General features: G+C 44.5%; 2 protein-coding genes across 5 annotated transcripts in view; both read right to left on the bottom strand.

Moving 5' to 3' along the window:
* The window catches only part of LOC118232730 (transcriptional activator GLI3-like), a 55,120-nt gene extending 45,450 nt beyond the window's left edge, over nt 1–9,670 (bottom strand). For all 4 annotated transcript variants that reach the window (XM_035427792.1, XM_035427789.1, XM_035427790.1 and 1 more), the window contains exons 1-2: nt 9,334–9,670; nt 1,348–1,514 (exon numbers count right to left, since the gene is read on the bottom strand). In XM_035427792.1, coding sequence (XP_035283683.1) covers nt 1,348–1,486 — 139 coding nt within the window. In that variant the 5' untranslated portion in view covers nt 1,487–1,514; nt 9,334–9,670. The remainder of the gene's footprint in view (nt 1–1,347; nt 1,515–9,333) is intronic.
* A 10,115-nt stretch (nt 9,671–19,785) lies between these two features.
* ccr9a (chemokine (C-C motif) receptor 9a) lies at nt 19,786–22,974 on the bottom strand. Its single transcript, XM_035431570.1, has 3 exons — nt 22,854–22,974; nt 22,583–22,634; nt 19,786–21,641 (listed from the first exon to the last, which is right to left on the bottom strand). Exons 2-3 carry the CDS (start codon nt 22,622–22,624, stop codon nt 20,595–20,597), a joined length of 1,089 nt encoding a protein of 362 aa, XP_035287461.1. The 5' UTR covers nt 22,625–22,634; nt 22,854–22,974; the 3' UTR covers nt 19,786–20,594.
* Nucleotides 22,975–27,275: the final 4,301 nt, after the last annotated feature.

Here is a 27,275-nt window from a genome sequence, read left to right on the forward strand (position 1 = left end):
TTTTCGATTAGCAGCTTCAAGGCTGCCAGCACAGCAGGGGAAACTGGCACAAATATTATCTTCTCGGCCCCTCAGAACCCTGCTGGCTTCAGGTCACAAAGGTCGAAGGTCAAAGGTCTTGGTCAGAGACTCCTGGTATATATTTTTCTCCTGTTTTCTGAGCCCGTTACATATGACTTTTGATTAAACGCAAATGGCGTCCAGATTTTTTTCCCCCCAGATTCCCAGGTCACAAGGTCAAAGGTTAAATTCACAAAAGGGCTCCCGACTTATTTTTTCCCAGTTACACACTCTTGCCGCTTTCAGCATTACTACAGATTCCTCTGTTGTAATTCTTATACAGTGCTTTTCATAAGAGTGGCAGTCACAGTCCCAAATATTTCCAGTCTGGCTGGGTACAGTGATTTATGGTGAGATTTGTTTACTTAGCCTTTTATTAAAGAACCAAATTGGCCATCGGGGAGTGGAACTCTGCTCCAAAGGATGGATTCCAAATCCCAGAGCCTGACCCCCTTCCTGTGCTGATGTACATTTTTCCCCTCTTATTTAACTGCAGAGAACTCGCAACGCAGGCGGCGTCTTATTTCACCCGAAACAGATTGAAGTGTCCTCTTACAGACCTGACCTGAGAACCTGACATCATCATCACCGCCCCAGGAGTGACAGACCACTCACTGTCGCACACGCTGCAGACACAATATAACACGCACGGATAAACACAGGGACGCTAACACTCGCACAAACACACACCGCAAACAGAAGTGCTCAGAAAGACTCTCGCACAAGCTCGGACAGAGTAATCGACTTACATACGAAAACATGCTCAAGCACTCACACACGCACACAAACACACAAACACACACACATACCAAAATACGCAAACACACAAAAACACAAGCAATACAACAAAAACACAAGCAATACAGCTGCCATTTCAGGAACATCTATCTAATCCCCCAACACCCCGCCCCCCATTGCTGGTATGTTCTTGTTCTTTGACAGATTTTCGGCTGGACCGCAACAGTGGGACCAGCCCTACAAACACGAATGTCTGTGACTGAGTGACTGAGTGACTGAGTGATGAAGTTACATCACTGGTCGGCCGAGTTATGAAGTTACACCGTTGGTCGGCCGGTCCAGCCCATATACTAGGTTTTGTCCCGGTCTTGTTTTTCTTAAATGAACCAGTGACTTGGCAATTACTTTTCCAAGCTGACGTAGCTTTCGCGAGGCTGAAAGCAGCTCCATTTTAAAGAGAGAGGGGGGGAGAGAGCAGAGAGAAGATGGAGGGGTTTTGGCCGGGCTGTCTCCGCTAACGCCGCTAACGCCGCTAACGCCGCTCCCTACCGTTGGAGGTGGTGCTGGAGGCCACGGCCTTCTCGCTCACATCGGCCCGGCCGGAGGACCGTCGGCTTCCCACGATGCTCTCCAGCCTCTTCTTCTTCTCCGCGGCTGAACTGGTCTGGGACTGGGACTGGCCGTCCATGGTGCGCCTCGCATTACCCTGTCACCTGCTGGAGGGCCACAGAAAAGGGGACAAGCTGGTGACCGAACAAGGAGACAAGAAATTTGCGCACATCTAAAAATTACAGACGGGTGCAGGGCAAACGAAAATATGAACCCGTAAGAGATAAGGGTCACCCGCACCCCGCTTCTGAATGCTCCCAGTCAGCGTTTAATAAAGAGGCGACGTTTCGACCAGCTGGCCCGCGTCAGTTATTGAGACGAACACGTGAACCGCCCAGCACATATACGCATGCGCATAGAAAACGGGTAACTAGGGAGGCGGGCCCAGCGCACGGCCCTGGTCAAGTAATGGTTGCTATGGTTACCTGATACACCAGTCAGATAAACAGGCCGCATAGGAAGCTGAAGCCTCTGCCCTACCAGCTTCCACAGAGTTCGGGTCTTAATTGTGACTGGAAGAAACCGCCTCTTTCTTCACCACTTTTACATTCTAAGTTTCCCATTAACCCTCTCAATGGCTTGATCTGACCACTGTAGCACACGCACAAATAAACAGTGATGCGCATGAGGTTATTACGGATTAGGTGCACAGAAAGAACCGTATTGATTTTAAGAGAACTCAACAGGGCGTGTGACCGCTTTAGTGGCCTTTACGCCCTCTACTGGTGGCATGTCGTCATTGCTGTTCTCAGTGAAAGGGGCGAGCCACTTGCTGAGCGACTGAAGGACACTGCACTGTTTCACAGAAAAGATTTTTCATTTAATTCAAATTATATCAAATACAATAATTTGATATACATAATGTTTAGTTTTGGGGTTGCTTGCTGTTTCGTCCTTCTTTGGCTTCTGGAGTAGTGATAGTAAAGTTGCCTCATTCAAAATTGAAAACCTTTTTGAGATCCAAGGCAACTAAATTGATTCTGAAGCCTCTCAACTGCCTGTACAGCACATTTTATTTTAGATAAGTACATTTAAATAAGTTGGGGGGGGGGGAGAATAATTGAACTTATTCTGGAGGTCTGTTACTGCACAAAGACTAATCATCAATCTACGGAATGTTCCCTCTGTCACTAAGCAAACTCCACCAACAGTGCCTCCTTTGGCAGCTTTGGGAACTCACCCACACCCTCTCGAGGCTAGTAGTACTGCTATTTTTTTTTTCTACCTGAAGGTTAATTGACCAACTAATGACACTGATCGGTGTCCCAGGTTTAAATCAGTCCTGACTAGAGGAGAAGAATGAAAAAAGGCATTACTGTCCTCGAGGGACAGATTTAGTAGTTTTCTCAGGCCATAACCCTGGATCACTTGATTTAACTCCCATCGCCTTCGCCTGATCTAACAGGCCATCAAGTACAGGTTCAAGGTATCTTTGGCACATAAAAGTGACTGTGAAGTGACTTCAGGTCAACCCTGTCCCATGCATTCCCATTCGCTTACACAATAAGGAATAAGCATATACATTTATATGGTTAATAAGGTTACATTTCCATACACTAAACCGCTACTGATACTACACAGCTGACCAAAGGTTAGCATTTCATCCCACACAAAATGGGACACAGTAGTGCAATTCCATATCCATAAGTGGACTCAAATAACGCAATGAGACGCAATGATAAGCACTCCTATGTGGATGATGTGTATGCTCCACTAATGCAGCTGACAGGAATTTCTGCTCCTTTGCCACGGCTTTCAAAAGAGACTGGAATAAAGCTGTCTCAGGTCCCTGCAGTGTTACTGATTTAAAAACCGTCTGCGAAGAACCAGCCGGGGTTTGGGATTTTCCTGGGACCGCGAATCGCTGTGCGCGAACCGTTAGTGGAGGGGTGGGGGGGGGGGGGGTTAGCTCCGGTTCCAAAAGCAGAAACCGGAGACTTGGGCAGGCTTCCCAGGATCCGAACAACTCTATTACAGCACTGTCAGGGCCAGGTACCGATCACCACATACACCCAGGCCTGACTCAGAGCCCCAGTATGGGGGCGGGGGGGCACAAGCCAGATTTTACTACCATTCATACGCTGCTCCCTCTCTGCTCCCTCCTATTGCCGGGACAGGGTGCAGTAAATCGCAGGACGTGCCGCAGCGTGGACGGAGGGCGCGTTTGGGGTCTGCGGAACCCTCCAGAGTAAACTAGCGAAAGCAGAAGAGCGGCTCAAAGGGAACACGTGATTATTAAAAAAACCAGGGTTCGTCTGAAAGGGTCCCGCGGAGAACGCCGTGGCTCTAAATCACCGATTTTGTCTGCGGGAGGGATGTTTTAGATGTCATTTCCTCTTTTTCATCTGCTTCTTTTTCTTCTCCTTCTTCTTCTTCTTCATCTACTTCTTTTTCTTCTCCTTCTTCTTCTTCTTCATCTGCTTCTTTTTCTTCTCCTTCTTCTTTTTCATCTGCTTCTTTTTCTTCTCCTTCTTCTTCTTTTTCATCTGCTTCTTTTCCTTCTCCTTCTAAATTTTTTTTCCAGAAGTTCCAGGTCTTGAGTTAAATGCGCCTCAAGAGCCCTGAGGGAGTCTTCCTCGGAGCACGTTTTCCACCCCGAAGCGCGCCGGCCGCCTGAGGCACGGATCAAACCGCCGTTTGGCACCGCGTTGTTTTTCAAAACCCGGGCGAGACCAATCACAGACCGTGACTCCGCGGCCGCAAGCCTCAGCCGCCTCTGGCCGTGTTTCAGAAATGCCACAGGGTAGGCCAGGCAAACTGCATAATGACAGGTCAGCGGACTGGAAGTGGGGGGATACTGCGGGAGCATATGGGGCCTTTTTTCAGGAAAGCGAAGCTGCAGTGCATTCAGGCTATCTGGGCTGTGAAAAAGTACACATCCAGCGCTCGCACTGTGGCACATGATTGTTCTTAACCCTTTAAAGGGTGGATTTTTTGGAATGTTTTGTCAAAGGTTCTAAGTCAGTGTTCTAGAACTCCATGGCTTTCAATTACCAGCAGTGATTGTTACATCAGCATTAGAATGTTCAGTTAAGAGCCTTCTAATCACACATTTGTGATCTCACACCATAGAGGGTTAAAAAACATTCAGTCATGTCCCGGTGTGTAACAGGCATACATATACTGTACACTGTAAATCACGAGTTACACTGTCGCCACATCACAGGTGCCCAACCTGTGTTCCTGGAGATCTACTCTTGTGTATATTTTCACTCCAACCCAAACAAAGCTCACCACATTCCACAGCTAGAGATCTTGTTGAGCTCCTAATTATTAGAATCAGGCGTATCGAAAGCCTACAGGACCGCAGATCTCCCTGCCCTACATTTATGACAGGTCCATTCTCAAAAGGATTAAAACACGGTATAGCATCCCAATGTTCTCCTTTTTCGTTTCCGTCTCATGTGCCTTGCATTACAGCACCAGGTACTGTACCAGATGACTGGGCGATGCTGAATGATGCTTTGTAAGTTGAACCCGGCTGTGTTCTGGCACTTGCCCAGGCTTGGCACAGTTTCACCAGCAGGGACAAGGCATTCATATCAGCCTGAGATCATATACCACATCATAAGATCAAATCAAATCATATCATATCATATCCGATATCAACAGGTTCACTTCAAAAGCCTGTCATGGGTGTTCCAGTATGACAACTTTTTATTATCCACCATTCTTTCCTTTTCTACCCCCATGTAGAACGGCTGACCCTAAGGGGGGGGGGGGGGGCGGTTGCCCCCATCTCAGCATCACATTCCATTAACTGGGGGGGGGGGGGGGGGAGCACACTGGTGCATGCATGCTCCAGTACCCCTGTGTGCAGAAGGCTGGTGCTTCCGTTCACTGGAAATCCCTCAGCTGGGCTGACCAGCCCTGCCGCACTATAGAGGCCTGCGTGTGCAATGCCACATACACACATGCTAGTTTGACTCCGCATAGGTTAGGTCAGAGTAACGTGTACTGAGTGAACTGGACTCAATCTGTTCACGGCTATGAATAACTGCACAAAATGAGTATTGTACCTTATCGGGACCTGTGTTTTGTAGTTGCTCCAAGAACCTTCGGTATGCACTTATTGTACGTCGCTTCGAATAAAAGCGTCTGCCAAATAAATGTAATGTAATGTAATGTAATGTAATGCATGCAGGATTATCCTGAAGCAACGCTGTGGCGACGCAGCTGCAACGCAGTCGCAACGCTTCAGCGAGCCGGGTTCACGTGAAAGCGCAGACGGCGACGCAGGCCCGTGAATCTGAAGATTTGAATTTTCCACATCTCAAATCGTTCGCGATGGCCCCCTCGTTAGTCGTTTCCAAGTCTCCGCAATTCATTCCGCTAAGATGTCTAAGCCTGCGTGTCACTTTCCTTTAATTACAATCAAACCACATCACGGCATGCGGTTAAAACACACCTCGTTGTGACCGTCTGTAATTGACCCATTTCCCTTAAATTAGATTGATTACAGGCGGGACATGTCCACAGCTGCCCTTGGACTCTTTACTTATGAGAGCGGACTTCACTCGAACGTTGTTTTCTCTTTCCTCCTACGGCCAACCTCTTCTGTCCCAGCGTCTACATCTGCAAGCAATCACCGAGAGAAAACGCTGTCGTTCCACAACAGAGCGAAGCAAACAATGGCTTCCCTCTAATCATCTGCACATTAATCCACGATGTTTCGACTTGACCCCGACTTCTTCTAAACAGGAGAAGTCGCCGCAACAGATCATCTTCCCACCCCTTACATTACCCCCAACAGTAAAAAACCTTTTATAAGTGCTGAATAATAGGCTCACACAATTCCCTTAGCAGAAAAGTATTTATGTTCTGGGTTCCATTCAGGCCAACCATGCTTTCCTGTTTCATCGAAACATTCTAAATATTAAAGAGACACTTTAAGAGACTCCTCAGTTATGCTCGGAGAAAAATAAGTATTTGATATATAAGTACCCCTGCCGCCTGCCAGTACTTTCTCATCAGTTTTTTTAAACTGGTATTCCATTGTGATGATATCTTTTATTAAGTTCAATATAACCCTTGAAGTTTTAAGATCACAAATATGTGATTAGAATGTTCTTAACTGGCCATTCTAATGCCGATGTCACAATCACTACTGGTGACTGAAAGCAATGGAGTTCTAGAGCACTGGCTAAGAAAACATTCCAAAAAACCCTACTCTTTCAAAGCTTTTAGCTGAATCACAGGCTCTGCACTGAATACCGAGCCATAGCCACATTCACTGCATGCGCTGCACGGCAAACTGCACTGGGACAGTTCCCCCACTGACCGGGCAAAGCAAAGGACACTGTACCGAAGCCTGGGTTCATAACCCGCAGTACTGATCGAACAACCACCATCAAATCCAACATTTGTTTTTGTTTTTTTTGGAAAAGTTTTATTTTCTTTCCCACCGTGCTCCTGGGGTAGGGTGACGATTGCGCTCCGTCCCTCCATCACACCTCCTCCTGCAGGGGTCCGCGTCAGACTGTCTGATAAAAGCAGTTCCCTCCCTTCAATCTTCGAGTAAGGAGGAGGACATAAGTATTTCAAGGACAGTTTAGGGAATCATTTCTCATTTTTCTCTCTCTTTCCGTCTCTCTCTCTCTCTCTCTCTCTCAGACGGTGGGAGGTGCAGGTCACAGTGTCCTTCGTTAACGGGCAGTCCAGCTGCGAGGGCTTTCATTTCATTATCAGCCTTCCATTTTGAATCTGTCATCGGCGCAATCCCCACTCTCCGTCCGCCCGACCCGGGACGGGGTGCTCGCCGACGTTCCCGGCAGAGCCTCGCGGGAGTCCGCGCGGAACCGCGCCGCTCAGCACCGGGGCCCGAATCCATTCGGAACCGCGGCGCCTAACCAGTCCCCCCCTGCGGGCGAGTGTTTCCGAGAAGCATTTTTTGGACAAAAATGGACGCTCCCCCCACCTTCCCTCTGCCATGGTCCCAGAGACACATTTACAGGGTACTACAGGCGGGGGCGGGTGCTGCTTTAGCCCTGTCCAAAATCAGAGAGTTTAGAGCTCTCACCTCCTTGCAGAAAGGAAAGTGTGCATTCTCAGAGGAGCCTCTAAAGGTTGCCCAGACAATAAAGGCACATGCCAGGAACACATCTAAGCTCCATTTTGCACATTCTGCAGATTACTGCAGCCTATGCTTCGGTTGAATCCTCTCAACGAGCTACGCTGAGCACTTTCTGGACCGTACTTCTTAGAAGTTCTGGGGAGAAAATTCTCCTCGTTGACGGTTGGGTTCCGAGTTTTGCTGCAGCTCTAGTGCCGACTGGCTCATTTGTAAGCGAATGGCTACTACAGAGGAAAAGATTCGTCACAGCAATGAAACTACGTGAGAAGGGCGACACGTTCAACAGGCAAAAAACTGTGGAAGCGAATTAAAATATGAAATATGTTTTCTTACATTTTTGAACACTAATTTAAATGCCGTAGTTTGAACTGTGAAATTTCTTCCAATATCTACAATACAGATGCATCCACTCCTTCGCCGGTACCACCAGCAAGTTAGTCACGATTTAATCGCCCCCATGAAGTTACACTAAACTGCTAAACCGTACTGCGACACCACAGAATCCAACTCGCTTTTGTACAGAGGTACTCCCTCTGCACTCCCCGGAGCCTGCATCTTCAAACAAACATTCCAAGTCTTCACACTGCTGTCTTAAAACCGGTGCTTTTAAACATCGATGCACTTCATCTGTTTTCTTGTGCCTTTTCAAATGGGCCAGCATGCACTGGAGATTGCACTCACCACAACATATGCCAATATAATAAGATTTCAAGTGCACAGTGCAAAAAGGAAAAGGGGAAAGCAAAAAAAAAAATACTTTCATCAGGACTTTTAAGTCTCCTGGCGACAAATAACCAATTTTAAAAACCAACCGTATTCGTTTTCTGGGAGCATGTTTCCCCCAGTTAATTATACCGAGATACGCCAGGATAACTTTTGCATGCACTTTTTGCACAATCGGCTACTGTTTGGAATTGTGGTCAAGAGATGGACAGGAGTTACTCCGACCAAATATAAAATACAGTACAATGTCAAAGATATTATACATGAACGGATGTTCATGTATAATACCTAACCAGATTTCTGGTAAAATACGACTGCACTGCTAGGATCTGGTTGTTATAAAGCTGCCAAATTTATAGTCGATTAATATGAATCAATATAATCGATCAATATTAAATATATATGTGGCAAGTACGCTAAAGAATGCGCATAGGACTGCATGCCAGGACAACTGTTTTAATATTCATCAAGGCCACCACGTTTCTATTCTGCCTAAAGTTTTCGTTTTGAAGTTCAGGCCACAAATAAATGTAACCATGCAGCCCAGGTCCAAATCTACTAATAAACAAAAATCATTCAAGTTCAGAGGAAACAGCAGAGATTGCATCACCTAGCAATCAGTTTCCGCACGCATTAACCACTGCTAAATTAGACGTGCGGTTGGTTAAACTTCATTGATCCACGGTGCAAAATAGCGAGTATGCAAATAACCTTTTTCTTTCCAAGATACTATTAGTCACAAAAAGTTACGCGCGGAGAGGAGAAAATGAGAGATGTTTCAGAATAGATCCCACTCTTCAATAAACACAGACAAAGCACGCCTTATATATAATGCATGCAGAATGCTGATAAATATGAATATTACGACGAGCTTAAAGTGGTATGTTCCATTTTTAGGAGGTGGGCAGGGCCGAATAGTAGCTTCACTCGAACTTTTCCCGTTCTTTCGTCTTACGACCCCTTTCTCTTTGAGCTATAAATTCTGCAAACCACATATTCTAGTGTGAAATATGATATCGCTGACAGAATGCCCTGCAGGCACTCAACTTTTCTTTATCGAACTTTCAAAAGACCAGCGAGCATGCCATTCACAAAAATTACTTTCCAGTTCATTCCGTTCTCATACTTACGTGCGCGAGGACAGTTTAGCATTTAACGTTTATTTTGTTCGCCCTGCCAGGTGTAGATTTGTCTCGCGCTTCGCGGTTGCCAACCTTGCGCTCAAAAAACTTCCCTTTTAAAATCGTATCCAAAATCGCTGTTAGAGAAGTTTGTCTTTTCCCACCCTCTCCTTCCAGCAGTTCCCAACTCAGTTGATTGAGACTCTTTACATTCCTGCCAGAATTCTCAAGACAATGTACCCGTAGAAAAATGTGTGTGCTCACAAAGGTCTCGCATCTAGAGCATTATTACTGTACTTGTGTTTTATGTAGGGAAGGAGGGAAACGTGTGGCTCTCCAGCTGCGTTTTCCTTCCCACGACTCCTCCCCCCCTCCCTCTCTCTCTCTCTCTCTCTCTCTCTCTTCATTGCTTTATCCGGCCGCCCAGCATGTGCAAGGGTCCGTGCAGTTTCCGAAGTGGTATTGACCACCAACCAGAGAATGAACGATCATGCTGCCGTAGCACTTGCTCGCCAGGACCGGAGCATAACGTATAGCCAATCAAAACAAATACTCATACACGAATTACTTTGTTCGACAACGCCCAGAAAAAATCGTTGGACTGTTTGATATCCTACATTTAACCCCATTACACTCAATTGAGAAGAAGATATGGCACGTCATGTCAAAAGGTTATGTCTCACTACAGTGATGTAAATTCGCACATGTACCCATTTTTCACGAATAGGGAGGGAAACAACATGGCATATTCTGGTTTTTGTAGTTAGCTTGAAATAAACTATTGTAAATGACCTAGAGTGGAAATGAACACTGCCAAAACAACACATTAATTAGTTATGGAAAGAAGGCCTTGCCACCTTGTATTTTTATAATCACTCCCAAGGGGGAATTGTTCAAACAGTACGGAGTGAATATAAGGATTGCAAAATGTTTATCGCCAAAGGCCTGCAATGACTTTGTGTATGGCTGTGGCAGACGCCCATTGTTTTTTATATTTTTATCACGCAACTCATTAAACTGAGAGCAAATGGCTCTGTGATTCTAGATTATCATCTTAAACCTGCCTCAAATTCACACAGCTCAGACATGTCATATAAATTGTATTCAAATATTTTAATAAATAATTATGTGTAACAAACAACGTTTACATATATTGCTAGCCGCTCACACATAATCATTTATTCCAAGCTGTAATGAATAACAATGAGTGACAAGCAAAACAAGCAAAATTGCTGTGAGGGCATTAGTAAAAGTCAATGCTAGCTGTGAACTTAGATTTTTTTTACAAAAAGAGGCTCGGCCCTGAAATGCATAATAAGCATGCTGATGATGTCATGTCGTGGATTTAAGCACGGAGAGGCACTGGAGATCAGAAGCCTCTCCTATGAGAAGGCCCCGATGTCCTCCTCTCTGTGTGCAGATATCCACATTTTAAAGGAGTTTTGATTTTACTGACCGCATATTTTCAGATGTCGGGATTGCGACATTTATTTACCTGGATAATATCTGGAGTGTTTTATTTGTACCTTTAAAATAAAAATAAGTTAAATCAATTTTTTTCTATTATTTTACTTACGACATTTACTCAAAAATATTTTAAACAATGGCCATAAGAATACATAAATCTAGACATAATTTGGAAGAAATAGGTACAGTTTAACCTGCCAACAAAATTGTGTTTAGTTTTTTAAAGTTTCATATTTTTATACGTTTCTTATTTTAATAAAAAAATAATCATATTTTCATATTCTAATAAAATAACATATTTCAGAATATTAATATACATATTGATTACATATGAAATATGTTACGTATATAGGTCAGTTTAAATGTGAAGCATGATGTCTTGAGATATTGGTATGGATAATATAACCTAATAGTGTAACTCTTAGATAGGCATTTGTTTCTTCAAAGTCAAGTAAAATCACATATTAAAGTAATGGGTTGATATCTCTTTAAGGTAGCAGTATATTTTGTCATAACCTACTGTACAATACATTTTTAAATAAGTTAAGAGTAGGTCATCTTGATTTTGATGGAAAGGTCATCAAAAACGAAAGGTTCGATTCGCAGTAGGACACTGCCGTTGTACCTTCGAGCAAAGTACTTAACCTGCATTGCTCAAGTATATATCCAGCTGTATAATTGGATACGATGTAAGTCGCTCTGGATAAGAGCGTCTGTTAAATGCCTGTAAACTAAACGAAAACGTTTTTTTCTTAATAGTATCAAGAATCCTTTAATGTGTTAATTCCATATAAATCAATGTACGCAACAGCTGAAATAGAAATGACATTATGTGGTCTGACATTGCCTACGGAAACTTTTTTTGGTCCTTAGCGAAGGCATCATTTTATTCTCCAATGTTTGGCTCTGGTATTGGAAGGTGCACCCTCTAGTGGCAGAACGTTTATGAAAAGTTAATTTATGAAAGTTTAGTGGAAAACATTATCCTGTTGCATTTATGGGCCTCTTTAATTAACATGCTATCAGTGATTGAAATTAGACAATCAAAGAGTTAAAGTGCTAAATATGAGATTCCCTTAAATGATGCACGTTATCCTTACTCTTTGGATATCCAAACAAGTCCTACATCTTAGGTTTAACGCGCTTTTAGGAAGATAGAAGTAAGATACGCTTGCCTTGTTTTGCTAACTTGATGACAAGGCCATTGTGTTTCCGAAAGCAAACCTCTGGCGCGTGATGGGACACCAGAGTAAATGCACTGCGCGTGTAACGTAGAGACTGTACGTTTACGTTGTTTTGATAACTGGTATCATGATTTTTTTTTTTTTAGCAGTGCTACTGGCTTTGTAGTAAAAACATTGTGTGTTTTTATGTAACTTTCTTTTTGTGATCATTATTCCTGTTTCCTTGGGTCGCAAAACATAATTGTGTGTGATATATCGCCTGCTCTCTGCCCAGTTCATAAGTACAGAATGTACACACTCACGTGCACTGCTACACAATAACGGTATCACGTAAAAAGTCGGATACAGCAGCTGGTCAGGCAAAAGCAGTGTGCCGAAAATCCCTGATCTGGAATCAAGTTAAAAGTATACATGTTTGTGTATTTAGTACACAAACAGCAAAACAAGTACAGAAAACACCTGCAGTCCAGGGTTTTTATAGCTTCGAAAGCAAATTACAGTACATACCAGAAAACACTGGGCTGTGCTCTGTTGAGAGGCAGGTACAAATTCAGTATTGCATGTAGGTACTAATATTACCACACGAGGGCAATGTTTCGCTATTAATTGTATCCCACTGTATTCTTCATCCGTAGTGCACACGGCAGCTAATTATTAAGCAGCGGAGACGCCCATTCACGGCCGGGCTTTAAGGCTTTTCAACAGCCAATGTAAGGGAATGGAAACGGTCCTTTAGGCACGCTGTTGGAATGGAATCCTTTATTTTTTTTCACTTGGATCACAAGTAAGAAATACGACAAGTTTAGACATAGCCTACACTCTGGACCATTTCTATAGAGACATTTTAGTTTTGTCAGGAGGCAGACTGATTCAAATTATAATCAGTTTCAAAAATGAATTTTTAAACATTTTTAAAACCCTTTTCCTCCCTTTTCATTGGTCCCCAGTTTGCTATGGCTTGTTCGCCTCTCAGATCCCCCCAACAGTACAGTCTGTTCCTCCACTGCACTTACCTACAAGCCTGTGATTATTTTTACATCCTCTAGACCTGTGGTTTTCAACGGGGGGGTGGGGGGGGGGGGGGGGGGGTGGGGGGTGGGGGGGGGGGGGGGGGGGGGGGGGGGGGGGCTCAGGAAGCTGCCACGGGGGCCTTGAGATGATTATACTGAACTATACTATACTGATTATACTATGCTTCAATCACAAAAACATCAAGACATAGGCTACAATAATTATTCAGGTAAACAAATAACACAAAGCAAGCAATTAATATTATAAAACATAAAGTGTGTTTGCTGTTTGCTATGAAAGTTCATGGCAGATTTTAAAAAATAACTTTTATGTTTTTATGGGGTTAAATGGAATAGGCATGACTGACTGCACTGGAGTGTCTACAGATGGAGTCACGATGATGATGACAGACAGACAGGTGATCACGTCTCCTGTGTGTGTGTGTGTGTGTGTTGGGGGGGGGGGCCTTGGGGGCAAAAAGGTTGAAAACCACTGCTGTAGACCACACAGCACTACAGGTGGGAGTTAGCACCATTCAGAGGCAAGGCACATCGCTTGCTGATTACAGCTGGTGCCGTGGCCTCAGGGAGATTTTGGAATTCATGGCACTGCAACGTGAGGAGGATCTACATTACGTTACATTTATTTAGCAGACGCTTTGATCCAAAGCGACGTAGTAAAGTGCATGTCATGGTCATTGGAACAACTGCGAAACACAGGTTCGATAAGGTACAATGCTCACTTCGTACAGCTGTATTTATAGCCAAGAACGCAGTTCAGTTCACGCAGCGAACGTTTATTATGACCTAACTTACACCGAGTCAAACTGGGGCGAAGCTGCAAAACACAGTTGCAAAATTAGGACGAGAAAGCCAGCGCGGTGGAGCGGGGCCCAGCTGCGTCCCACCTCCGCGCGGCCCCCTCCGCCACGGCCGACTGACGACAACGCCGTCGCCATGGTTACTGCTTCGGCGCGTGCACACGCGGCTCAGAAAAAAACACGCGGAGTACGGAGTGCCAACTGACATGTTAAAATGTGTGGGTGGGGTGAGGGAACTGAGAAGCTCTCATCTGCAGCCAAAGCACGAGGCGGGGGGGGGGGGGGGGTTGGGGGGTGGTGGGGGGAGGGGAGGAGGGGGGGTGGGGACAGGGGAAATCTTATCCCTCTCCTTTTTCTGCAAAAAAAAAAAAAACACTGTCATACTGTAGCTCTGGGCTGATGGCGAACTCTGCGAATCCTGCACCTGAGAGACACTGGTGTGAAATCTGATGTTACTTCAAATGGCTTCTCTCACCTGTGTTCTGCAGATTGTGCAACACCGAGGGGCCCTGCGTGGAACATGTGAGTTGTGGGTAAAGCATTTTGAGCTTCCACCAAGAGACCCAATCGTGTGGCCTCTGGTGGGGCTGATGGCCGTAGTTGCCACGGTTGCACTGACATGTAGAGCCATCCGTGTACTGTATTAGAGAATGGAGCGGGCCGGGTGCTCCGTCTCAGAACCCTCTGGATCTCAAGTTTCGATTGGCTCATCGATGTGCTACTCGATGTGTATGCGGGCCCAATATTTGTAAACTGTTTTACACAATTCCCTTTACAGGTCTTGAAGGAGACAATGTCAGAATTAAAGAAAAGTTTTTTCAGAAAAGATTCTTTAAAAAGCCTTCATAGGAAAGGCAACCCTGCAAAACATTCGGCTTTTCAAATAATTTGCGTGCTGTTTTTTTTTTTTTTTTTTTTTTTTTTTAAACTAGACTTTGTGATCGTTAGGGTGAAAAGGGGAACATGAGCAGAGTAACACATTTCGAAGAGGCATCATCACTGCCTTCCTGAGCCTTATTGATATACATCAGAGGAACGATGTCAAAAACATGTGCTGCTCTGCTCAACCACAAGACGAGAGGTGCGACGGTGCAGGCAGGTTGAAGCCTGCATACGTGACTGCATCACATTTCAGGCGTTTAGCAGACGCTCGTATCCAGAGCGACTTACACAACTTTTAACTTTTTACATAGAATTTACATTTACATCCATTTATACAGCTGGATATGTACTGAAGCAATGCAGGCTAAGTACCTTGCACAAGGGTACAACGCCAGTGTTCCTACCTGGGAATCGACCATTTAGGTTACCAGACTAGACTAGACCCGTCATACTACCCCGTCGCCATGGTTATGCACTGTCAGTTCAGGAGATTGCCAATGTCCACCTGTCTTTGCATGAATGTGCTGCTAATTTTTTATGCTTGTAGGGCCTTTGTTCACTGGAGGGAGTGGTGTATGTGCTGGTCCACACTGGCGGCAACCCTGGGCACATGCTTTATGCTCTATATTTCTCCAGCTGAATATTTACTGAAGAAATTCAGGTTCAGTATCTTGCTGAAGGGTATTATTATGATATTATTATGACTGTGATTATTATTATTGGTTATAATGATAATAATAATAATAATATAATTAAGTTGTTGTTGGCTGGCTTACAGGTAAACTCCGCCTACCTTATTTTTCATTCACTAGCCACAATCAACGTCAGCAAGGCAATGTGTCTTAACCTCAGACAGTGTGAAGGCACCCCTGGTCTGTCTCACTCCCTGCCCCTCCCCCCCCCCCCCCCCCCCCCCCCCCCCCCCCCCGCCCCCCGCCCAAGAACACTTGGAAGACAGATGTGTTAAAAAAAACAACAACACATATCGTGTCATTTTTAACACATCTCGGTGTCTAGTTAAGAACAACACGCGTTACTTTTTGACACAGTTCGTGTTAAAATGTCTCCCGTTGTATTATATAAATTGCATGTTTGTTTCACAAAAGTAGTAACTTTGACACAAAATGTGTTGAAAAGTAACACGAAAGTCGTAAAACGACAAAGTATGTTGGATATTAACACATCCCTTTTGAGTAGTGAATGTACGGTAAGCAGTTAGATTTGTTCACAGGAAATAATCTTCTTTGATTCCAAGGTGATGTAGGTCACAATCCACAATTGCCCATGCGTGCTTTTGTAAGCGTGCTTTGAGTGTTGTTTTGAAGCTGAAGTTCGACAGAACTGCGCTGCCGGATTTTAGCATAGCAAACTTCCCCAAACAGGTTACGATACTGGCACAGATTGTTATGCAAACACGTGAAACTGTTCAGCAGAAATATATTTTCGGTAGAAGAATGTGTCGTTTGAAATCAGCGATCGCTACAAAATAAATGCAATGTAATTCGGCAGAACGACTGGAGTTGTGCGCAGTTCATCAGTGAGCTTTCATCATATTGTCTTATTGATGTCATCTGCATGTGTGTGTGTCTTCATGACGGACTGCTACCGATGTTTAATGAATTGCAGGGTCACAGTGACAGCAATGGCCTTGGTTTGCCTGATCAACAAAGGCATAAGTTAGGTCAGAATAGTGTTCACTGCGTGAACGGAACTGTGTTCTTGGATAGAAATAGCTGTACGAGATGAGTATCGTACCTTATTGAACCTGTGTTTTGTAGTTGTTCCAATTGCCACGATATGCACTCTTGCACGTCACTTTGGATAAGAACATCTGCTAAATAAATGTAATGTAATGTAATGTAATGTAACAAGCAATTTAAATCACATTAGGATCTCCCTTTGCCCGATCCAGCTGCTTAAATGTCTCTAATGTTGCGCTCCTTTTTTTGTGTTCACCCTCCTCCATGTTTGGTGGTGGTTGAGGTGAAGTTTCACCCTTCAGATGAGATGAGAAAGGTCCGTACCACATTACTTTCATTATTTTTTCTTTTACAAACAGTCCGGTCTGCGGCTGAATGTTTACTGAAGAAATTCAGGTTCAGTATCTTGCTCAAGGGTACACCTGAGAATCAAACCTCCAATATAAAAATGCACCCCGTTCTCACATTATTGTCGATTGTGAAATTAAGTCAACAAACAAATTTAGCGGTTGTAATTTGAATTTGCTGTCGGTTGGCTTGCAGGTAGACTGTAGTCTACCTTGCTTTTGATTCACTAGCCACAATTGACGTCAACAAAGGCAGCGTGTCTACATCTCAGACACTGACTGGTGGAGTCTCACGTGACTTCGTTCTCCGGAGAAGAACACGTTGTTGACATTACCCTGGTCACCACTTCCTGTTGGTGCAGAGAGAGCGACCATGATTATACCTGCCTGTCTGAGGTCTGGTCTTAATCTCAGCGAGTACAGCCACAGCAGAGGCGTCGCGCGGGGGGCGTGGGGGGCGCGGACCACACCGGGTGACACCATCAGAGGGGGGTGACACCGAAATGACTGGCAATACATTTTTTGTGCAGTGTTTTGTGTAGCGACGGGTTGAAACAGTTAATTTCTCCGACGCAGTTTACTGCCGGTTGGTTTAATCAGGGGTATTAATGTGACGAGAAGCGCTTTGTCGATTGAAACCCGCCAATCCCACCCCCTACCCCCCACCCCACCCCACCCCACCCCCGGAATTTTTCAGACTGTACGTTCTACAGGGTCAATCCTTCATGATGTAGACTATGCAGCGTATGAAACGCAGCACCTCCTGCTCTGCTGTCAGTTATTATTTCAGTGTTCATTCAGCTGTCATATTTCAACATTTAATTTTGCGTGTTATATATTCAGTTAAATGCAATGGTGCGGGGATAGTGACCCAATTTTTTTTGCTCTTTTCTCTTCTCCAGCACATTGAAATTGAAATTAAATATGAGTGGGGGATCGAACCGGGCAACCCTCCGACTGCCAGAGCTGTGTCGCCCCAACTGTTCTTGATGTGCTGGAAGCACCGTGTCTGGCACCAACAACCGTGCCACAGACGAAGGCGCTTAGATAACGCTTAAATCGCCCGCTCTGATCTTTTGGCTCGAGCAAAAAACCGAACCTCTTCACCACATCTGCCTGCTCTGTGAGTTGCGGCTATTATGAGTTGCTGGTCGTGCGGCTAGTCAGGCTGGACTCTGCCCTGCGTAGGTCTTCAGTCACAGTCTCCACAGTCGGGATGCAACGTCTGACCATCACAGCACAGCAGGTCGTGTCCAGGGGCGTCGTAGTGGGGGGAAAAGTGGGACTGACTTCCCAGGGCCCCGAATGGCGGGAGGGCCCTCGAAAAGCCTGGAATGATGCCTGAGAGACATGGATCAAGAGAGCAAGGGGGCCCACAGAGACTGCTTATGTATAGGGGCCAGAATTTTGTGCTACACCCCTGGGTGTGTGCAGTCTTATCCGAATAGGACCGGTGTGGGTGGGGTGCAAGTTTTTGTCTTAGTCCAGCACACCTAATTCCACGCATTAACTAATCACGGTCTTCAAACAAGACCTTGATAAGTAGAATTAGGTGGAATTAGGCCGAAACAGAAAAACTTGCCCCTACACTGGCCCTTTTCGGATAAGACTGCCCCCAAACCCCCCCCCACCTTCAAAAGCACTGGTCTTCACTGTCGTGCAGCAGTGCCCAATCATGTGTCATGGAAGGCTGAAGGTATGCGGGTTTTCATCCTAACCAATCACTTCACCTGCTGATTTCACCAATTAACACACCTGATTTCACCACAGAAGAGGGAACTAATCAGTGAAATCAGCAGGTGAAGTGATCATTTGGAATGAAAGACTGCATACCATGGCACATGATTGGGCACTGCTGCACTACACTGAACACCAGTGCTCTTGAAGGACAAGGCAAACAACTGCCATTCATTTCAGTGAGCAGCTTGCTTCTCATGCCCAAGCTGAGTAGTTAAAACTAGAGTAACCAGGTTGTGAGTCAGCTTTTCCAACACAGGACGTCTCAGCCTTCGATGTTCCTTTAAGATAGAGTTAAAAAAAAAACCAAACAAAAAATTTAAAAAAGGTAGCCCTGTTACGAAGAGCAGTTTATTTGTTTGGCTGTCTCTTCTAAGTAGCGTTATGAGCTGATTGGCTTATTATTTTAATCGCTGTTTCAGGCGGTGTGCTTTTAGAGAGGGAGGAAACTTTGGCGTTTAAGTTTTTTTTCCATTCAATTCAATTTTATATTTGTATAGCGCTTTTTACAGAGAACTGTCACAAAGACACGTTATAGTCTAGCAAGGCAAGAGATAGAGCGAAAAGAGCAGACGCCAGGCCTGAACCCCCAGATGGCAAGCACATAAGGTAAAATACTCCCAGTGGGGAGAAAACCCTCAAATGGCAGCGAGAAAAAACTCCCCAATGGGAAGAAATCTCGAGAGGAACCCGGCTATAGAGGGGGAGCCCATCCTCCTTTGGCCAGCCTGGTGTAAAGTTTTGTCGTTTGTAGTGTTTGCTGGGCTATGTCATTGCATCAGAAAAGGGTATTTTATCACTTTATCTTCCCTTCCTCTTAACTCGCAAAAGCTATACATCCCATCCCCCAGGCACTTGCAGTTTTCGTGTGATGTCACACTGTCTAACCACAGTATAAACGTAGCACTGTGGGACCTTCTCACGAGGCACCAGTGGTGTATAATTGTACAACTGCGGCAACTTTCAGTTGAATGACTCAGAAAGAAAATGTTGTTTTTTTTAAAATTTACTTATTAAAACCGTTGCAGGAGCCACCACTTACTTCAGGTATGTAACCCTTGACTGATTTATTATGATTATTCTACTGAGATATACCGAGGTTTAGAATGCATGGTTTTTCCATCACAGTGAGCAATGACTGCAGTAGCCTGTCCATGAAAATCTAGTGTGTGTGTGTGTGTCTGTGTGTGTGTGTGTGTGTGTGTGTATGCCTGCTTCTTACTACTTTGGAGGTATCTGTCTTGATGGTGTAATAAGAAAGTAGCATTATTTAACATATATTTACACAATGAGGTAATGCATCCACAACAAAATGTCTTGATTTTTTTTTATTTGCTGTTATTTACAAGTATAAAAAAACAGACAAAACAACATAAAAGAGCAACGTGTCCTCAGACAAGAGCAGCATTTCACTGAACAAACAGAAAACAAACAAAACCGTCTCTATCTACAGTCTTATGTCAGAAAAACAAAAACAAACGGCTTTTTAAATAAGTTCTGCATGAGAGAATCATTTGAAACATTTTTCAGGTTGATGTTCAGGAAAGTTCTGAACAGTTCACAACTGCCCTCATCTTAGGCATGAATGAAGGTAAGCAGCAATGCACAGAAATATGAAGACAGAGAGGCTTTCAGGAAGGGCCTGCTTCACCTGCAACAAAACCAAAAGTAGAGATTTGTGATGAAGATGCGCTAATGCTGTAGAGAGGAAAGTTAGGGGAACACCATTTGGCTCTCCATCCCCCCACCACCCCTCAGACCTCAGCCAGCAAGGCCTACAGTACACCATGAAGAAGTTCCACAATTTTGTCCATAAGATGCAAAGTCCATTATCCTATACTTATGAAGTGGCCATCTTCAGGTGGGCCTTTAACAGTCATACTTTCTGGATGTCAGCCTTTTTTGAGCTGTCCCAGGGGAAAGGTCTCGTCCCAAGCTGTACATTTTTTCCTAAACTGACCCTTTACAGCCCCCACCCCCCAAAAAACTACTCAAGTCAGCACTGCTGACCAAAGGATTTCAGTCCCATCCTGGGCCATCCCTGCACACACATGTTGACGTAACCCTGCGGAGCAAAAAACTGGCCCACGACGGTAACGTGGACATCGAGCGTCGCTCCGGGCTACAACGACAGGGCCCGGGTGGTCTCGGTGTCCGACATCATGGAGGACCTCTTGGAGCCTCCCGGCACCTTGGTGAACTTGCCCGGCATGCACAGGCAGGCCTGGAACACCTTGACCAGGTCCTTGCGGAACCGTACCCCGATGAACGCGTAGAGGAAGGGGTTGATGCAGCTGTGGGTGTAGGCCAGGCTCTTCATGACCTGGCTGGCAATGTCGAAGCGCCGGGCCTCCTCGCAGTCGGTGATGGTGGTGTTGGCCGCCTGCACGGCCTCCACCACCAGGACGCTGTTGTACGGCAGCTGGGAGAGGACGAACACCGCCACCACCGCCAGGATCACGCGCAGCGCCTTGTGCTTCTCGAAGCTCCTGGCCTGCAGCAGGGTGCGGACGATGACGAAGTAGCAGAAGAACATGACCAGGAACGGCAGGCAGAAGCCCATGCAGATCTGGAGGGCGAGGACCAGGATCTTGGTGCGGTTATTCTGGTTGTTCAGGTAGACCATGGTGCAGTAGGAGTTGCCCTCGTAGTCCTCCTTGACGCTGGCAAAGAGGAATTCCGGCATGGCCAGCAGGAAGGCCAGCACCCAGACGCCCAGGCACACCACCTTGCTGTAGAAGAGCCTCTTCTTCTTGGAGTTCTGGGCCTTGGTGGCCTGCACGATGGCGATGTAGCGGTCCACGCTGATGCAGGTGAGCAGCAGCATGCTGCTGAAGAAGTTGATCTTGTAGACGGCCGACACCGTCTTGCACAACCCGGACCCGAAGGTCCAGCCCTGGACGGCGTCGGAGGCATAGAAGGGAAGGGTGCCCAGGAAGAGCAGGTCGGCCACGGCCAAGTTGAGCAGGTACACGTCGGTCATGGTCTTCAGGCGGTTTCGGAAGTGGAGGTAGATCCACACCACCAGCAGGTTGCCGACGCCGCCCAGGATGACTATCCCCCAGTAAAGTGGGGGCTCGTAGTACCCCCTAAATGAGCGGACGACGCCCTTGTCGCAAAAAGTATCCAAATCCTCAGTGGTCAGGCTGGTGCTGCCATCATCATTATCCTACAAAACATAATAAGGTGGCAAGAGTCAGAAAGAGACTAAAGTCCTGACATTATTTATGTTATTTATGTATATTATGTTTTTATAACGCCTGTATTTAATGACACCTGCTGGAGGCACATTATTTTGTTGAGCCTTCAAGAGCTTACAAATTTCTAAATAATAGCCCTCTATGTTTCTTTCAAAATCTAGGTTGCAAAGGATCATGCTCTTCATTTCTATCGTTAAAATGCAAAAGGTGACTTTCCAGCCAATTGAACATTGTGTCTGGTTGCTAAAAGCTACTGTAGTGGTGTCTTAACAGCAAATAACTAATTTCAGTGGTTTTCTAATTTAAATGTATCTTTTTGCAGGCACTGTGTCTTCAGAAGCAAGACCTCAGGAGGAATTTACCCTTGCCTGGATATGTACAGTAAGACTGTCAAACACAGCTAATGTACTATGCTGCACACCACAAACATTGCAAGTTCACCTATTGCAATTCATCAGTTCTAGCAATCAATTTACAAAGGACACTTAAAAGTATACTTAAAAGAAACTTCAAAGTTTTCATTGTAAATTTCACATTTTCTATTGATACATTAGTTAAATGTATAAATAGTATCGGAATTTCTGAAAAAAATTAAGTTGAAAAACAGGTGTAGCAACCTGTATGTATAAGAAATAAGCATAGATTTATTGATCATTTGGAGAGCATATGAACCTCTGTAAATGCACTGGAACACTGTCTAGACTGTCTCACTGTCTCGTATTCAGGAATACGTGTTATGACATGTGCATATCCACAAAACGCTAAGATGCACACATGCATACAAAAATACTTCCATGCATAGAATATGAATGTCCCACTCTGGGAGGGGTGAGATACACTACACCAGGGGTGCACTTCATTTGTAAAAATGTAAAAAATAATTGACACAATCGATGAGCAGATAACATACGTAGTCTGTTGTCACAGCCATGTAATCGTATACACCGGTCATCTTGACAGATCTGGAAAAAAAAAAAAACATGGAATAATTAAACACACTGTCTTGCTGCCCAGGTAACACACCAAAAAAAAAAATGTTATTGCAAAAATTTTACAATGCAGGAAAATGTTTTTTTTTTTTTTGTTTTTTTTTTTTTAAGGTTTGTGAGGCCAAAATGGCTATAAAATGACAACAAAAAAAAAAAGCCATCTTTTCAGCCGCTCGGACCAGTTGTACTCACCGCGTGTTGGGCTGAGAGCCTAAATCGGGTCCTTGAATGACGGGAGTCCTGTCAGGTAGGCGTATCTCGCTGCGCCTCTGTGTCGCTTAACTGTGAGAAGCGCAATCTGGCACCTCCCGGGCCTCTGGCTGCTGCTTATAAAGTTTCAGTTCAACCACAGTATGACGTGCGTAAAAACGCCATGCTTCTCTTTATTTGTCACTCTTCTTCTTCTTTCTCCCTCCCTCCCTCCCTCCCTCTCTCTCTCTCTCTCTCTCTCTCTCTCTCAGGGCCACTTGCTGTTTTTCGTTGCGGTTCGTTTGTAAGTTCACTTGCGAATCTCTTCAAATCTCGACCGCACACTTTTTCAGGCATTTTGCGCACTTTCCTGTATGAAAGTAGATAAAATGTTTTATTTATTTATTTCTGTCTTTCTTTATGTTTACAACATTTGAACAACATTTTGAGAGATTTTAAACATTAAAGCTTGTTTTTTTCTTCTTTTTTTTGCAATTCAAAATTTCAGTTTAAACTAGCTTAAGCTGGTCAGGCTGATTCAAGCTGTTTACAAAACTTTTAGCTGGGTGATCAGCTGTTCCCCAGTTGACTAGTCTATATAGTCAGCTAGTACACCAGTTTGACCAACAGCTTACCAGCCTAACCAGCTTTGACCAGCTTTGTCCAGCTAGAGACCACTTTGACCAGCCGCAGACCAGTTATGACCAGCTAAAATGCAGCTTAAACCACGTTAAACCGTCTTAGAATCCCAGCTGGCCTTAGCAGGAATTTTCAGTTGGGGTATCTCCAAAAACCAATCTAAATATTTGGCTCAAAGCTACCAGGAGATACAGTAATATTCCAATGTGTGAAACATATTCATATTTGGCAGTTCTCATTTCTGAGATAAGTAATGGTGGGGTAAGTTTGTACCACAGAAGTGGCAAGTCTGGCATATGGCATGCTATTTTTGACTCTCTTTGACTCTGTTTAGGGCCAGTGCAGTTCCTCCTGGTGCAGTGCCAGCTCAAGGAGCTCTACAATGCCGTGGGAAGCTATGTTATGGCGAGCTGGTTATTGGCCATTTCGAGTATATGACAGCTTTGTTCATTTGTATGGGTGTACTCTAACAATTAATGATTTTCAATATATTATTCTAAAACTTGAATAGCTATTTATTACATAAATTTGCTTGTGGTTTTTGTAAGTTAAAATATGCATACATGGAATGATTTTTTTTTTTTTTTAATCGACAAATCATAATAGGATATACAGAATAATATTGTCTAATAAATGTCTTAATGACATTATATGATATTTACATGCATGCAGTATATGTTTGTTTTTCATATGTTTATACTGTTTGTTTTTATCAATAAGTTAAAAATGTTACAAACATGAGGCTTAATTTTAGCATTGGCGCATTAGGCAACTCAGTGCTACGACAAGTTACAAATGGCCTACTTCCGGTGTATTTCATTGTAAGATACATCTAGCTCATGCAAAGTGAACTGGAAATTACATTTTAAAGGCAACTTTCCTGTGTGGTTCATGTGAGTGTTATGGGGGCAGCCTCTTCAATGGGCATGCGATCGCCATTTGCGACACTACCTTTTTTTGTCGCTCATTATCACAAAAATTACAGTATATGAAATATATATATATACTGGTCATGTATGGAATGAGCAGAATCTGTTGCTTTTCTGGCTCGCATTTGGGTCTTTCTACATGATGTTTAAGCGTAAAATGGATCTGCGAAATAAAATAAAAAACGTTTTAAGGGATGTTTGGAAGACACAGGCCCTGGGTAACTTCAGTGCCCGCAGTCATTGGGCTGAGGTTGCGATGCGGAGCTATTACAAGCAGCCAGGGAAGGGTTTCAACATGCCCTTGCTTCTCAAATCTCCGCTGTGCACAGGTGGCGTGTGCAGCGCCTGTCTGCAAATGTCAGGAAATTTACCGGGCCGAGGCATGAATTATATACGTGAGGAATGGTTGAAACCAAAGCATTTTTTTTTTTGAAAGACAATACGAGAAAAGATGAAGGAAAAAAAAAAATGCTGACATAACTCACATTGAAGCAGCGTCTTTTTAAAAGAATTATTTAACACTGAACACAAAGACTGCAGTTGTGCTGTAATATTCGTGAAATTGCCTTCATTATACTACAAAGTTTAATTTGTGAGTCATTCAAGCAATTAGGCTGGGTTACTGGGCTCAGTACTAAAGTTGTGTGAGTATTTTAAGGGGGCGCGCGTATCTAGTGTTTATTGTTGTGGACCTACTTACACATTGTGCAGTCATCTTCGATACTGCTTATTCAGTCAACAGCCTGTGTCTAGTCTCCAATCCACTGAGTTAGCCAGTTCACTGAGGTTGGTCTTGGCATGATCTGAAGGTTCATGTGAAGAGTGTTTCGCTGGCTCAGTAGGCTGTGTCCAACAGCCCTGCCTGCCAGTCATATGATGTTTTTGATTTGAACCCTTGAACCTCTAGTAGAGTATTGGTCAGCATTGCGGCTCCCACAGCCTGCCCATGTCCCACAATGCATCACGCCTCGCCACACCACATCTTCTTTATGCAGTGCATGGGTGACCTGAGACCCACAGCGATCTCTTGTTTTTGCTATCATGCTAAAATCAATGCGAGGGACACGTCTCATACTTTCCTTTCAGTCAGTAATGTCTTCACATGGCATTACAGGCATTTAGCAGACGCTCTTATCCAGAGCGACTTACACAACTTTTTCCACATAGCATTTACATTGCATCCATTGATACAGCTGGACATATACTGAAGCAATGCAGGTGAAGTACCTTGCTCAAGGGTACAACGGCAGTTTACTACCTGAGAATCGAACCTGTAACCTTTAGGTTGCAAGACCAACTCCTTACCCATTATATTACACTGCTGCCCCATGTCTGGGCTGGCTAGAGCCTAGCCTTGTATAGTGCAGTAGCCATTGCCTCAAAATTTGTTGCCAGGTCTTCACAATGTGACGACATTTAACCCACCCAGAGGGTTGTTATCAGACCTCGGGGCTCTTTATATTCATTTGGCAGACGCTTTTATCCAAAGCGACGTACAAAATGCCTTTTCATAATCATAGACAACTGCTGAACACGGGTTCAGTAAGGTACAATTACTTATTTTGTACAGCTATTTCTAGCCAAGAACAATGAACACTATCCTGGTCTAAACCTCTTGGACAGGTTTCTGCGGTGGCCCATGTTGTACGTTAATGGCACTTCCCTCAGAGCACACGGTCTGTGATGTCTTGATAAGGTCTGCTGTCCAGGCACTGAGTCATGTCACCACTGTCTGGGGTTGACTGCCCTGGTGTGCACCTCATTCAAAGGGCCCATATAAGGTCAATAAACGGAGAATTAGATTTGCCTGTTTGTGGAAAGGGAAAGAAAATCATTTCTGATGTGAGAAGTTGCTCTCACTCACATCGCAAGGGCGTCATCTCTGTAGTTACATTACATTACATTACAGACGTTCTTATCCAGAGCGACGTACAACAAGTGCACCAGTTCAAATTGCAGAGGTGCATGAAAAACACACTAAAGTGAAGTAAAGATCGTAGTGCCAGAAGTGACCACATAGATCAGGACTCCAACCCTGTAGGGTAACCTGTTGAGCAAATAAACAAAACAATCCTGCCAAGTACAAAACTAGCACTGAAATCACATTTGTCTAATCAAAATCAAACAAAAAATCCTGCCACATACAAAACTAACCAGATCGCATTAGCCTAACTAGGTACATTGAGGTAAATAGAGTAGTAGTTGTCTCACTGGCAAGACTTCAGAGCACATTTTTTTGGGAGACTTCGCCATATATTCTGCCCCAAGGAACCATTTCATTTAATGTGTGCCATCTCAAGAAGGCTTATCTTACTCAACAAAATGGCTGCTGTTTAGACTTCCCTTGCTGGGTGCTGAAGTTGACAGTAATTTGTGTTGGTCTCAGAAGCAACCCCACATTTGATACCAGACAGAAGACAATTACATAACCTACACCAGGGCTGCCCAACCCAGTTCCTGAAGATCTACCAATCAGAAGATCTAGGTTTTTATTTCAACCCTAATTTGGCACACCTGACTATCCTAATTTGCAGCTCAACGAGATCGCTAGCCGCTGAACGAGGCGCGCTTTGTTTGGGCCGTGGTGAAAACCTACGGGACGGTAGATCTCCAGGAGCGGGGTTTGGGCGGCCCTGACCTACACGGTGAAGTCCAACCCCATGATGTCTACGTTACACCTAAGTCAGCTGCTTTCAGCTGAATTCCCAAAGTGCAGGGGAATTCCAACAAAAAAAAATGTGAATTTCTCGAAGACATTAAATATGCTGTCGATGTCTTCCACTCCCCGCGCCACACTCAAGCGCTCGCTACTCAGGACAGACAGCCAAAGGGGGCAAAGAGTTTCTCCTCCAGCCCA

The sequence above is a fragment of the Anguilla anguilla genome, chromosome 8, assembly GCF_013347855.1.
Source record: "Anguilla anguilla isolate fAngAng1 chromosome 8, fAngAng1.pri, whole genome shotgun sequence".
NCBI classification, from domain to species: Eukaryota; Metazoa; Chordata; class Actinopteri; order Anguilliformes; family Anguillidae; genus Anguilla; species Anguilla anguilla.

What these genes read in the sequence shown, in the direction of transcription:
- ccr9a (XM_035431570.1), bottom strand. Translation starts at nt 22,624, where the DNA reads ATGACCGGTGTATACGATTACATGGCTGTGACAACAGACTAC. An exon ending in TGGCTGTGACAACAGACTAC is followed by an intron (nt 21,642 to 22,582) that starts GTATGTTATCTG and finishes TATGTTTTGTAG; the next exon opens with GATAATGATGATGGCAGCAC.